Source organism: Arctopsyche grandis, chromosome 3 (genome assembly GCF_051622035.1).
Source record: "Arctopsyche grandis isolate Sample6627 chromosome 3, ASM5162203v2, whole genome shotgun sequence".
In the NCBI taxonomy this organism is placed as follows: domain Eukaryota; kingdom Metazoa; phylum Arthropoda; class Insecta; order Trichoptera; family Hydropsychidae; genus Arctopsyche; species Arctopsyche grandis.
This window is the reverse complement of record NC_135357.1, coordinates 13,293,533-13,308,537: the sequence shown is the minus strand read 5'-3', so window position 1 is coordinate 13,308,537 and position 15,005 is coordinate 13,293,533. Positions and strand designations below refer to the sequence as shown.

The following is a 15,005-nucleotide window of genomic DNA, read 5'->3' as shown; positions in this document are numbered from 1 at the left end:
GAAGATATTAAATGCGAATATCTTCCATTGTGCAAACATCCCATTTTTCATTTCAGAATTTATTAACGACAAGCTCAGGAAAATTCCAACAAATGGAAAATATACGGATTATTAAAATGTATGCAAATGTCTTTGCATACCCGTTTTGTTTCGGATTGGAGGATTTGATACGTTTAAATTTAATATGTATATATTTATTTGTTTATTTATATGTATATGTATAGTTGGAATTAAAAGAATAAATCTTTACAGGCAATGGCTTTCGGCATCGTCTACAAAATAACTGATGACGGTCATGTTGATTACAACCATTACGTGTGCACTGTCAAGAGAGAGATCATCCCCCACGCATTCGAGCTATCCACCTTGGTGTTCTTTGTGGCTCCCATGAGTCTTATCAGTGTTCTTTATGTGCTCATAGCACTACAATTGCGACGTTCCAAGATTGTGAGGAGAGGATCTTTGGCACAAAGCGTTGAACTCAAGGTAAATCCAAAATTATTGTCTCACTCACTATTATACTAACTTTTATTTCCATCTTATAAAAAAGGTTCATGAAACTGAAATAAATATTTTTTAATTGTATGCATATGAGATTTTTGTGTGAATTAACTGCTTTTAAAGAACTGTTTATGGCTTAATAGTGATGTATGTGATCACACTGGTAAAATTTTTGGCTATAAATATCGTTTACATATATACCAGTTCTTGTTATTTCGTATTTCCTTAAAGAAATTTTTAGCTCTTTTTTTATACGTACAGCATGAACATAAATTGTTCAAATGTTTTCCGAATTTTTGCTTAATTTTTAATGAATCTCGCTCAAAACATTCACGAACTTCGTTTTTAATTTTCATTTACGAAAACACGTGTATTAAATTTCTAAGAATTATTATGAAAAATATATTTTTGGATTCCCACTGAAAACGATCGATTTAATTTTGAGATTTATGGTTTTTGTTCAATTTTGTACATCAAATGATTTAAACCAAATAAGAGATGAGATACATTAATTATTTATTGTTTATTTATTTTTATACATTGTTTATTTGTTTTTAAAAACAGATCCAAACAGCATTACAACGTACATTTTTATAACATTGATACCAAAAAAGTTTCTGAAAATAAATTATGACAATTAAATAAAATAAAAATAAAGAATATTGGAACATATGGGATACTAAGAATAATGAATAAATAATAGAAATTTCAATAAAAAATGGAACATTAAAATGGAATATTTTTACGAGAAGAGCAAGATCTATACATATAAAAATAAATTACGGGAATAGTTGGTAGAACAGGGATTAATGTGAAATAGTGAAGGATTACGGACGGATCTAAGTGAACATTGTGGTATAGGATCTTGCTTATTAAATAATAGAGTTCAAAAGCTTAAATCAATCTATCTATTAATTATCAATCAAGTATGAAACTATCTATCAATTATATAATGAATTCAAAAGATTAAACAAAAAAAAATCATAAATTTTCCTTCTAGATTCTAAGGAAACAAAAAGATCGTTGTAAATAAATCTGTAATTGCAACAGGAATGGAAATCTTTATTTATTTAAATTTTTGATATACACTCGATAGAAAAGATTCCAAACAGTACTACCAAACTCCAGGTGACTTTTTACAATTAAATTGAAAAGCAAGGAACAGTACTATGGAATTTAAAGGGTTATATTTCACCACGGTTTTATTCTTTACATCTGTTATAGATATATGTATGTATAAGAAAATTGAATAGTAGTTTAAATATATGTACCAGTTGACAGTAAGATAGTAGTATGATAGTAGTCAATAGTAAAAAGGTCCCTTTTTAGCAGAAAATTTTATCTAGTATGTACTAGCCAGTGCCGGCCTTACACCCGATGGCGCCCTCGGGCAATTTTTTCTTAACACCCTTTGAAAGAACTTTCGCCTTTGGCGGTCTAATCTAAAATTTTGAATGGCTTTTGGCGCTCTAATTTTAAATTTTAAAGCGTCTTTTGCGCATCGTTCGGCGCCCTAACTTATTTGGCGCCCTCGGGCGTCGCCCGACCCAGCCCCCCCCCCTACCACCCGCACTGGTACTAGCTGAACCCGGCATGCGTTGCAATACCACAATAACGCATGAAATTCCCGTTCCCGTTTTTCGTTGCGTTGCGATGCCATTCATTCCCATTTTTCCCGTTTTCGTTCCCGTTTTTGAGCGATATTTTTTACAGAAATCGCCTCGGGCATACACACAATAACTCGTGTAAGTTTCATCGAAATCGGTTGAATGGTATAGGAACGCATACGTGACAGACAAAAATTGATTTTTATATACATATGTTACAGTCGAAGTGTATTTTAAATTGTAATATATTCCAACTGGCGTTTTAAGTCATTGATATTAGAATACAATTCAACTAATTATATCTTTACAAATTCAAATACATTTCAACACTGTACGCCAATTATAATATAACAGTCGAGTTTTGACAGTTCAGATGCTTTTACGAATGCTTTAGACTTCAATAATGCGTTAATATTAATAAAGATAGTGAGTTTCATATTACAATAGCTTTTAGAATGTTTTAAAAAAATGTGACTTTCCAACTTAATTTACCAATCGACTGACGTTTTCACGAAAACCATCAACTTTTTTGAATTTTTTTTAAGTTGAATTTTGATTTACTCGCTTTCATTTGGGCCTCACAGGGATGTTTTGTATTTGCAGTTGGTTCTTATTTATTGGAACTGGCTGTAGGTGCAAGACATTCCATTTTATATTTGATATTTTTATGTTATCTGTTATTATTAAATGCTATTGTTTTTTTTACTTACCTCCTTTACGTTTCATTGATGTTTATGTATTGATGTATTTATGTTTATGTATGTATAAATGTATTTATGTTTATGTTTAATGTATTTATAAATGTATGTTTTATGTATAATTGATTAGTATATTATTTTCGTTATGTATTAATTGTTATTTTGTTTTTTTTTTGACCATTGTGGCGCATTAGGAATTCCTGTAATGCCACAATGGTCTGAACTTTAAAATAAATGAATAAATAAATAAACTTAAAATTGAACTGTATTTTCAGTTGTAATTTATTTTGACTAGTTCGAATGTAATTCGCCATATGAATCAACTTACGTGGGTTAGATGGAATATATTCCAACTAGTCAAAATATATTACAACTGAAAATACACTTCGACTATAACGGTATTTGGTACCAGGTTATTTGGAATATATTCTAACTAGTCAAAATACATATATAATAACTGGAAGGTACACTTCAACTGTAACATATATATATATATTAATTGGATACTGGAAGTATGTGGATTAGTTAACCTAATCGTATTTATAATACAATTTAACGCAAAATGTTATATTTTGTGATGGAACTATTTTTATTCTTGAAAGCTCATACATACACGTTAACCCCAGGTTTACGTGGCAACAGCAGCCGTTGCTTAACATAATGCAAAAGTGAGATTAACCAGTCGACAGCAGGCCGAGATATATGTATGTATAAACGTGGCCGCTAGGCCAACAAAAATTTACGGTCAAAGCAGCATCCTTGAAATTCCTGTTTTTTCAACGAGCCGAATAAATAAAATGTTGAAGAATTTGAAGTTATTAACTAACATGTCAATTTTTATGCGATTCACCAAACAGATCGTCTCGATTAGATTAGTATTTATTTTTTTCATTTTTTTCAGCATCGCGTTTCGAAGACACATTCTGGACAAACGATGCAATCTGTAGTCGTAACCGAAGATGGAACGGCAGTGATCACGAGACCGAATATCACTCCCGAAGATCAAAAGACGGCTTCAGCTCTCAACTGTAGGGAAGATGGAAGAAAGAACTATCACAGGAATATGCATAGTAAAGCTACAAAGCATGTAGTGAACATGTTGAGTAAGTATGACACACATATTTTATTTTAAAATTTATTTTCCCCAAGGCGACACCTATAGGAAACTTTATACATACACATATCATACATATAATATCGCTATTCTGTGTATCTGTGTATCTGCCATAACGCTCTCTGTACTATACCAATACGAATATAATAACAAAAGAAAAAACCTCTACATATATATATACTATTTGCTACCAATGTTTCCTCTAGGGAAATAAGTCTCTGAGAATTTAGCGCCATCTATTGAAAATTTATTTAATTAATTAATTTTTCTATTGGTGTTTTATATTGTTTATATGTACATATGTATGTAGATAGGTAGGTAATTATCACCATTTTTTTCATATTAAACAATTAAATATAAATTAAATAGATTTAAAAGGTATTTGAAAAAAAATCGACCGCGTTCAGATCGAACACGGGACCGACATATTTTTTTTATTTATTTAATAACTTAATATTCCAACATCCACGCGGTAATATTTCATCGGGTACAACATTGGTTTATAATATTATTAATATATAAATGTGGAATTTAGTTTTCTTACCTACAATAATGCATGTATGAATTATTAGGTTAGCATGCAGGAGTTGAATAATGGTTAAGTTGTCAGCTTGTACATATGTACATACATATGTACACGTAACGCAGTTCGACAGTTCGTTTGTGGCGTTTCGTGAAATAAACAATGTTTTATGTACATAAACCACTCATATTTTATTTTACTCTACCGCCTATTTCTCTTGACAACCAAATCCTACATTAATTTATATTTTGAAATTAAATTCAATTAATGGTGATAAATGATGGTATGTGGCCAATTAGGTAGGAACCGTTTTAACAGTGAAATCAGATAAGTTGGCAAACTCTGATAGGAAACCATTCAGCCACATACATACATATAGGTATATCCTAGGTCTGGCCAGCAGCACTGGATCAGAGCTCGAACCTATTACTCCTCAGTTGTTGGCATTATACGCTAACCACATGTTTCTGGTTATATATGTAAGTACATATAGTAAATATTGATCGGTGAAAGCGATTGAAATATGGACTAATTTAAATAAATTTAATTTACAATATTTAAATTTAAATTTATAATATGGAATCTATTTTATTAAAATGATTTTGCGACTAAAATACTTCCTCAAATTATGACCACACATTATTAACAGATTCATTCACGTTAATATACTTATATACATATAAGTACATAAACAGAGAAATGTTATAATAATAGAAGTGGCTTTAGGCGTCATATTGTTGTCAAATGAGGAATGTCCACAGACCTTTTCAAATAATTTTGGCGTCAGTCGTATTTTATGCTTGGTGCTCGATATATGTCCGATAAAAACTTCTCTGTTTGTTTATATTACTTGCAAGATGGATCATCAGCAAGGTGCATCGTTAAAAATTGCACAATGCATTCAAAAACATACAATAAACAAAATGGGATACATTTTTATAAGTAAATTGATCATTTAAGTAACATATTATTCAATTAACATCATAGTTTGACAGTTTTTAAAAGTGTCATGGCGATCGCCCGCATTCTACATAAAATTTCAGGGGGGAAAAAATAAACAGAAACCAATACCCAACACCATCATATACTCAAATTGTAAATAAATCTATATCAAAATAAAACTTTAATTTCTGTAGTGGATATGTGATGACTTTGATTATACATATTCCGTGCATTGTAGCGTAGTTATGGATACGTACCGCTTATTATTGACACAATTTATTTATTCGTAAAGGCACTTCTATTATTATAAAATTTCTCTGCATATACATATACATATATCGATACAAGTGGCGACACGTGTATTTGGGATTTGTATCAATACAATAACACACGTTACAAAGTCACACACCTTCTGACATTTGCGACATGTAACAATACATATGTACATGCCTCATCATCTGCATAGAATATTACAATATTCAAAGTGAATTTTATGTTTTATGTTTGGCGTCCGGACAGTGAAAATGTTATTTTATATATGTATGTACATACAATCATAAAATAGCCATAACAAGTTAATTAGATATTAGTGTCTAAATATATTACAACGATTCGGTTGAATATATTATGAATTGCGCAAAGCCAATCTCACCTACATGCATACATACATATGTATGTGTGAAAGTATGTATTAAGCTCTTTTGATTTTTACTATTTTTTTTAAACGGGAATATGAAAAAAATGACGATTTTCTTAAAATAGCGCTTCCCCCATACAAACACCAGTTGCGAGGGTGGCGCCCTTTGTATGGGGACTTTTGAGCGAATCGGTGACTTTGATTTATCGCTAATCAGCCAAAACTTACCACAATCGACTCAAATAAACGTCGATAGGTAAATATTGAGTGTTTATTTTTTTAAATGGTAAAAAAAATCGAAACTATTCTCAAAAAAAAGGAATAGGAAAAAAGCCCGCTTTTTTTAAATTTTGTCGAGGTAAATCGATTTGTTAGAGGTACAGCACATTATTCAATATTGATACGACGAAAGTTTAAAGTATGTAGGTACATCGATGAAAATCCGAAATTCGCGTGTTTTGCTCCAGTCTATAGGTATGTATGTATATACGTATGTACATAACCAGCAGTATGGCTCACCAAGAGATTATTGGGTTCGATCCCAGGCTAATCTTTAGTACTGCTGGTTAGACGGATATTTGTGCTCCAAGAAGATCGTTTCATATCGTTTATCTGATCATTGTTGAAATGGTTCGTAAAAATTGGCAAAAAAAAAATCATCCTATCTGCTGTCACAAATCTATTGTATTTTTGTACAATTTAAAAAAAATATATGTACAAGTCTAAATCCATAGATGTCTCAATGGATTAATCAATGAATTGTTGATTTCGGGCTCTTCAGCTTCTCGAAATACAGTGATTTATGTAATAAAAATGCTTCATTGTTTGTAATTAATTGTCTAGGAAGGCGCATTGGCGTGTTACTGTCAAGCCTTCCTGGTATACATATATATGTAAAATAAAATAAAAAATAAATACATATAGGGGTGGCTCGTATTAAAGGGTCCACACATTTCTCGTAACCAAAAAAGAAAATAAGTTTTGTATATTGTTGGTGACTTCTCAAGAGTCGACAAGTGTTTGTTTATCTCGATCGTCACGCGGTCAGCAGAACCGGTTCGTAATTCAGTTTGGGACAGTCGCTCATCTGCGTGGTCCCGTGGTCGCCAGCATAAGTTTTCCTGCTACTCTGACATTTGCGTGTGGTACTGTATGCTAAGTGTAGACAGTCAGTCGAGGTAGAGAAAAGAGATCCGTATTTTCGTATACAGAAAGTCGCTTTTAGTTAGCTGTGTTTGGAGTTTGTTTGGGGTAGAATACGCCAAGCCCGGTCGTCTGCATACATACATTCATATTTATGTATGTATGTAGACGACCATACATATATATTCGACACCGTCAATGTTTTTCGAAATTTCAACTACATATGTATATTCTTTTATTTTTATCATCAAATATTTGTTATTAGTCACATCTTTGCTGTTTTAGAACACAAAATGAACGAAATCGATAATTTATTAGAAAAGTCATTTTCCCTGTATAAAATGTTACTAAAAATAAATTGAATTCATTTGTTTGGAAAAAAATATGTATGTAGGGGGGGGCTTTAGCTTCCTCGTTCCCCGCCTGTTTTTAAAGTCACGAGCCGCCCCTGCATACATATGCATACTATAACTACTTATTTTCTTTGTGTAATAGCTATTCAAAATAGCTCAACTACATACTTCAAAAACATAAAGCTTTTTGTTGTCTCTATTCATCTAATTGTGTCAATGTTGCTGAAAATAGTCCCTACTAAAATTTGCACCGTGATTTATTGTATGGGACTATTTTTAGACATTTTTATCTAATCATGAATTTTTGTATTTCAGTTGCTGTGGTCGTAGCGTTTTTCATATGTTGGGCTCCTTTTCACGCCCAAAGACTATTGGCTATCCACGGTGGATCACAATCACCACCTGAGATAATTGCGTTGTATAGATTTCTAACGTACTTATCTGGCGTGCTGTACTACCTGTCTACGTGCGTCAACCCTTTCCTGTATAACATCATGTCGAATAAGTTTAGGAACGCTTTCAGAGTAAGTATATAATTATAGTAAAATTTTGCACACTGTTAAATATGTAATAACAAGATATTTCGCGAATGTGTAGTTTATATGGTGCGCTATTGATGCAACGCTTGCGTAAAATTATGGCGAACGATTTATTATTAAATTTTACGACATGCAATATTTTGTCGGCGCTCCAAATTCGCAATTCGAAAAACGAGTTTATCAGATACTACAATAAAATTCAACTTTGTCTACACAAAAAACGAGGATTTCGGAGGTGTGTAAATTTGCATAACGTGCAAATAAAGTGTTGTTTTCAATTTGGTTAAGTGGCCCTTCGCATGTGCACATATTTTAGCTCGTGTGGTGTTAAAAATAAACAACACATAGTTTTCAGCATCGTATGCTAAAATTATAGTTATATGTAAAATGTATAAAAAAAGTGGTAATCACATATTGTATGAATTGAGGTCCTTTTATAAATATTATACAGCACTGCAGGTCAAATGTTCGGCACAACACTGCACGTGAAATACCAATTCTGCTCGTGCTATTCAGCACCGCTCGTTTTCGGCACGTTCATGCTTGTTTTGGATGGGTGCAAGGCAAATTCGGCTTATGCTGCGTACGGACCAAACCAACGACGATTTTGGGCCAACTTTTAAAACCAGTAACGTATAAAATATCGAAATAAAAATTAAATTAAAAAATTGAAATTAAATATCAAAATTAAGCTAAAGAGCAAGATTGAGCTAAAATTAGACCATCGTTGATGTTTTGAATTACAAAAATGTTTTGAATTACGACGATACGCATTTACAAACAGAGAAATATTATAATTTCTCTGAATACGAGCGAAAAAAAACCTTGATATTATTTCTTAAAAGTCGTCACGATATGCTACTGTGTTGCGGCCGTCGATGAAACATTTAAACAACGACGATTTTGGGCCAACTTTTAAGACCAGTAACGTATAAAATATCGAAATAAAAATTAAATTAAAAAATTGAAATTAAATATCAAAATTAAGCTAAAGAGCAAGATTGAGCTAAAATTAGATCATCGTTGATGTTTTGAATTACGACGATACGCATTTACAACCAGAGAAATATTATAATTTCTCTGATTACAAGCGAAAAAAACCTTGTTGATATTTCTTAAAAGTCGTCACGATATACTACTGTGTTTCGGCCGTCGATGAAACATTTAAAAAAAAAACTGTCGGTGATTTGTCAAAGGGTTTTTTTTTCTTTCGTCGAAATAAAATTAATAATCACACATTATCCGATAAATTTTACCTCTGAGATGGATTTAATTATTTGATTTATTTCGACGAGAGAAACAATTGAAGACATTATCCGATAAATTTTACCTCTGAAATGATTTAATTAATTGATTTATTTCGACGAGAGAAACAATTGAAGACTAAAAAAATTTCGATTGATGTACCGACAACGCACCGGATTGCGACGATCGCTCGGTCACCCATACTAATACATGATATATTCTCAGTAACTGTGCATTACGGGGAAGTAAAAATAATAATTCTTTGATTTTTTTTCGATCTTAGTGCGTATCTTCGTAAGTCAAAACATCTTCGACAAACAAAAGTCGAAGATTACCTGTATGTGATTGTTGATGATCTAATTTTAGGTCTGTTTTAATGTTCATGTTCTTTTTTAACTTTCAATATTTTATTTTAATTTTAATATATTGATTATAATTTTATTTTGATATTTGAATTTAATTTTAATATAATAATAATAGTTTTAATTTTGATATTTAATTTCAATTTTTAAATTTAATTTTTATTTCGATATTTTGTACGCTACTGGTTTTATCCTGCTGGTTAAAACGTTGGCCCAAAATCGTCGTTGGTTTGGTCCGTACGCAGCATTACATATACATTACATTGCTTGTGTCGTATCGTCGAGTCAATGTTGTCACAATATGACGATTCCGAAAATATTCATACGCACATGGCAACATTTTTGTAAGTAAAAGTGCACTCATCAGTATTGCGGATACATACATAGTCAGTTTGCAATATTGCGTCAAAGTCAAGTGAAAAATGTATGAGATTTCAGACGTCGTCCCGTAAAAGACCATTAGAAACAAAAATTTTGTTAACATTTGCCCACGAGTGACCAGGATTTATTATTTCTCCAAATATACTGAATGCTGATGTTCACATTTTATGTATTCCTCATCAAAATCTCTATGATTCAAATTGTGTTATTACGAGATTAAAACATTGATCAATATCAACAGAAATGATTATTTTCGCGGGAAGCCACTTGTATACGTACCTCACAGATGCAAAAGAGAGGGCGAATTTAGTACGCCGCGCTCAACGGTCCGTGTGAGAATGATATCCGCCATGGAATGACGGCTCTGATTCAACCTTTTTTTTAATTTCTTGCATTTATTTTATATGAATAAAAGCTGTCAGATTAGGACTGCTGGATAGTATGAATATACATTAATTCGTTGATTAAATGTATATATGTACATATGTTGAACTATTCTTTTCCGTGCAGTGTTGTGCCAAGCTGTTGACGGGCAGTGCTGAATAATATAAACGGACCTAAATCGAAAGAAATGTTTATTTGTTTTATTATAAAGTAATTTTTAAAATTAGTAAAATATACTTCGATTTATTTTATCAAATTTTCTTTTGTCTACAATTTTTTTTTAAATTTCGGTAAAATATTCATAAAGAATGGTACAATCGTCGAAAAAAGGGTCACATTTTTATCATCAAACGTAGTATATACATATGTATGTACATATTTAGTTTTAACAACCACTTATTTTTTAATGATAATGGCTTCGCATCAGTTATACATATGATTATTTTGCCAGAATTGTAATTAATTCTAATTTATTCAGAAATACATATCTTAAAGCATTAATGACTGTTGTTATTTTACAAAACTGAACCCCTTTGTTTAGATTAAATAGCGTTTTTTTTCGTACGAAAATAAAATTTTCAATTTTATTTTCGCAATCACAATTATAAATTGTGTGATTGAATAATTAAACAGCGACTAGTCATTTAAAAGATTTTTAAAGTTGATTTCACTTCCTTTGGTCGCCTCCGTATTATATAATTTAGAGAGTTGTTTACCGAAATTGTAGGAATAAAGTAGGGCAAGTCAATTCAGGTAATTTATTTCCATAAACTGCCACTTTTCAGGAGGATATTCTATAGGTATATGTATGTATGTAGTTCAAACTCTCAGGTCGCCTCCACTTACGATAGCCATTAAAGCCGGATTGTTTGTGCTTAAAAAGGTATTGTAAGCTTTTTTTAGATCGATCTAAAATGTTCTCTTTCACCGTTTTAGATTGTACACAAAGGCCTGCTTAGTTGCGCTTTTATACACTATGTGGACATTTTCCTCAAAGCAAAATAAAGTATCCAATATATACGTAGGTACACATGCGTACGATTTAATGGCGTCTTACAAGTAAATAACATTATCTCCTTTATTTGTTCGTCTTCGGTGTGAGATAAGTATAAAGTTGAGATTCGGGATTGGTTTTCTCTTAGGTGAACATACAACAATACATGTAGCAATATATCTACGAGATAAATAATATTATTAGATGCTAACCAGTGTTAGTTTTCACGCTTCAGACTGTGTTTAACGGTCTTTAATGGAAGCCTGATCAAATATTTCCTTTCCTAGGGTACTCACATTCGACCCTTCGGCGTGTTTGCGGTGCCCTTCGCAGAGGTTTTTGCACCTCTTTGGTTTCCATGGCGTCACCTTTGCACGTGTCACCATCGAACATATCAAAAAGCACTAGGTTTCGTCCAGTTTTACGTCCCAGCCCTTTCCCCAAACCTAGATTTATACCGCGAAACGTGGGTCCTTCGTCGACGTTTATCCTTTACGTATTCATGAGGGGACTTGCCCAGTAACGAACCCAACGAGATCTTTTTTTTTGCTCCGAGCCTCGATTCCGGCTAAGGCGGATCGGATCAGACGTAGCCGGCGATTTTGTTGATCAAAATAATTCAATGAACTTGAGAAAACACCGAGGTATTAGAATAGGAGATAAATCAATTTACACTTGAAATTATACGGATTCGTTCAAAGAATTTCGGAATAAATAAAAGCCGTCACGGCACACCCGCATCGTTAAAACACTCAATGGCTGCGGAACACGAAATCAAATTCAATTTGGATTTGTTTATTCAGCATAATGAGATCTTGATTTATTCTATTGGTCAACCTTTTATACATATATATGTAGCGACTTTAGACATTATGAAAATATTTCTGCTCACAAAGAAAGCATTTTATGCTATTTATTAAAATTAACCCAAAACCTTTTAGATCCGTATAATTACATTATAACGAAACTTGGGAAAACATTAATGTTTTTAATTGTGACTAATGAAGAGGAAGGTCTAGTCCTATGATATGGCTGAAATAAAAAAAAGGAAAATATTTCATTTGTAAATCTCACAAACCCACTTTTGGTTAAAAATCAATATTTTTAGAACTATGTATGGTACATATTTCAAATTGATCTTTCGGTAAAATATTGAAACCATATTTATAAAAAGAAAAGAATGAGATTAGGATGGAGTGAATTTGGGCGACTAAATTCTGTTTTCAAACTTAAAATCTAGCCAGCAGTATTGCTCGGTGATTGCGTTATTGCTAATAACCGAGAGATTTCCAGATTTGAGCCCTGGGCTCGAATGAAATTTTTGCAGTGTTGCTGATCAGAGTTGGATATTTGTGACTCCAAGTCGATATTTTCCTATCAGAGTTTGCCAATTTATCTGTTTTCATTTTTAAAACGGTTCTTCATCAAAATGGCAAAACCATCCTACCGACTACTGTGACTGAAGCAAAAGATGTGTCTTGCCAGTGATGATGTATAGATGATAAACTTGGACATTGAACGCAAGAATGCTTATAAATTCAAATGCAAAATGCACTTAAAGAAGTATGAAACGATATACATATGTTTAGTATAACGAGAAGAGATATAAAACGGAATACGTGGGTGGGTGAGAAGTATGACAAAGTTGATTAATGGACTGAATGAGCGGGTCACGTAGCTAGAAGAACGGACAATAGATGAACGAAAGAAGTGCTCGAATGGTACCTAAAAGGGTGCAAGGAAGGCCACAGGGAAGATGGGTGAATGAAATCACAATAGAGTGTGAGATGAGATGGATGAAAGTTGCCTGAAACAGAGACGAATGTAAGCGTGATGGAGAGGCTTTTATCTAGCAGTGAGTGATGAGTAGCTGTAAATGATGACAATGATTTGTAATAAGAAAAACTGCGACAAAAAACAGTTTTCCTTCTCATTTGAATGTAATTTCATTTTGTATTTCGTCGTTTACAAGTCAGTGCAACGATATAACAAAAATACAGTAACCATATTTAAATATACACATTATTATTATTAAATATGTATATTCATATTTAAATATACACATGTTTAAAAATATTTGTATTGCCATATACATACATATTATGATTTTGATCGGTCTATACTCTATTGCGAACGAATAGTTGGTCATCGCTGTTCTATTTGAAGTACATACATACAACGAACGATTCTCGCTGCCAAACTTTAGCACAAATATTATTTTTCAAACATTGTACATATTATGAAATTTATGATTCGCTATTTTTACACAATGACATCTTTTAAGTATAAGGGGTAGTGTCGTATCTCTTGGATTAACGGGCTGTAATAAAAAAGTCTGGAGTTTTTATGCTTTCATACAAAAATTCTGAACTACATACATATGTATGTATGTACATATTATATAATATGTGTAGTAATATTTAATACATTAGATTACATTGTTAAGCGTTTTATGATGATTCATCTGATATATGTATTTGTTTTTATTATTGCAGGAAACACTGTCCAGGTATATAACAGTGGGTAGAAGATCACGTACTCCAGCTCGTCGTTACTCTGCGTTGTCTTTACCACGTAGTGTATCCCCAACACGTTCGCAATCACTCTCACAATCGGGTGGACATTCCAGAAATCCGTCGTTGAGAAGAGGACGTGAATCAGACATGGCAAGGAGACCTCTAGTCGTGTCCTTTCGTCGCCCAAGGACAAACTTACCGACAACCTGCATCCATGCAGCTCGATGCACTTGCAGAATCAGCTATGCTCCGAAACAAGATCACCCCCCCATAGAAGAAACTTCGTTGAATATGCGAGAGTCAAATAATACGTACAATGCTCCAACGAAAGTGAAAATCTTTAAAAAGTGGGGTAAAAAAAAGCCCGCAGTAAATGCTAACATATCTTGCAAGGTGATATGTTCAGAATGTCACAGATATCTCAGCAATGAACCGGATGCGCAAAGCAAACTATCGACGACGAATGAAAATTCAGTGTCCAGTACGAACGAAGAGTACAAGAGCAAAACCAGTGCCGAATCTGAAAAACTGAACATGAGGATGTTGAATAACATTCAAATGTCGGAGACGGATCTGATTCCTCATCACAGATGTCCGAATCAGCATAACTCGCACGTATTTACCAAAAGTCAAAATATTCCGAACGGTCTCGCCGTAAATGGTCATTTCTCCGTGCCACATTCGAAAACCATGCCAGATATTGTTAAGTATGCCTTACAGATTAGCGACAAGCTGGAGCCGAAGCAAGATGCTGAGATAGGTGCGAAAGATCAATCGATTGATGCTAGCCAACCGATTCATCGAGATCAATCTAACAATAAGAAGAAACACGCCGAAGACGAACCAGAACAGAATACAAAAGAGATATATTCAACTGACTTGAATGAGACTAAGACAAATACTAGAAAATGGGGAAGTGTTGAAAATCTTCCCATGGAAACAGTGTGAAATTTGTGTCCCGGGTTTTGAACAATTTCTAATAATAATATCGTTTTTAGATTCCATTAATACACGAGAAGGGAGTTGAATGTGCTTTAGATTTTTGTCATATTACATATATACTTAT

The 15,005-nt window shown here is 32.8% G+C and overlaps 1 protein-coding gene across 1 annotated transcript in view; it reads left to right on the top strand.

Moving 5' to 3' along the window:
• Positions 1 to 15,005, top strand: part of LOC143909118 (pyrokinin-1 receptor-like) — a 37,532-nt gene that overhangs the window by 20,723 nt on the left and 1,804 nt on the right. Inside the window, 5 exon segments of the mRNA XM_077427020.1 lie at positions 253 to 503; positions 1,300 to 1,320; positions 1,657 to 1,665; positions 3,839 to 3,909; positions 7,834 to 8,046. Of these exon segments, the coding sequence (XP_077283146.1) occupies positions 253 to 503; positions 1,300 to 1,320; positions 1,657 to 1,665; positions 3,839 to 3,909; positions 7,834 to 8,046 (565 nt within the window).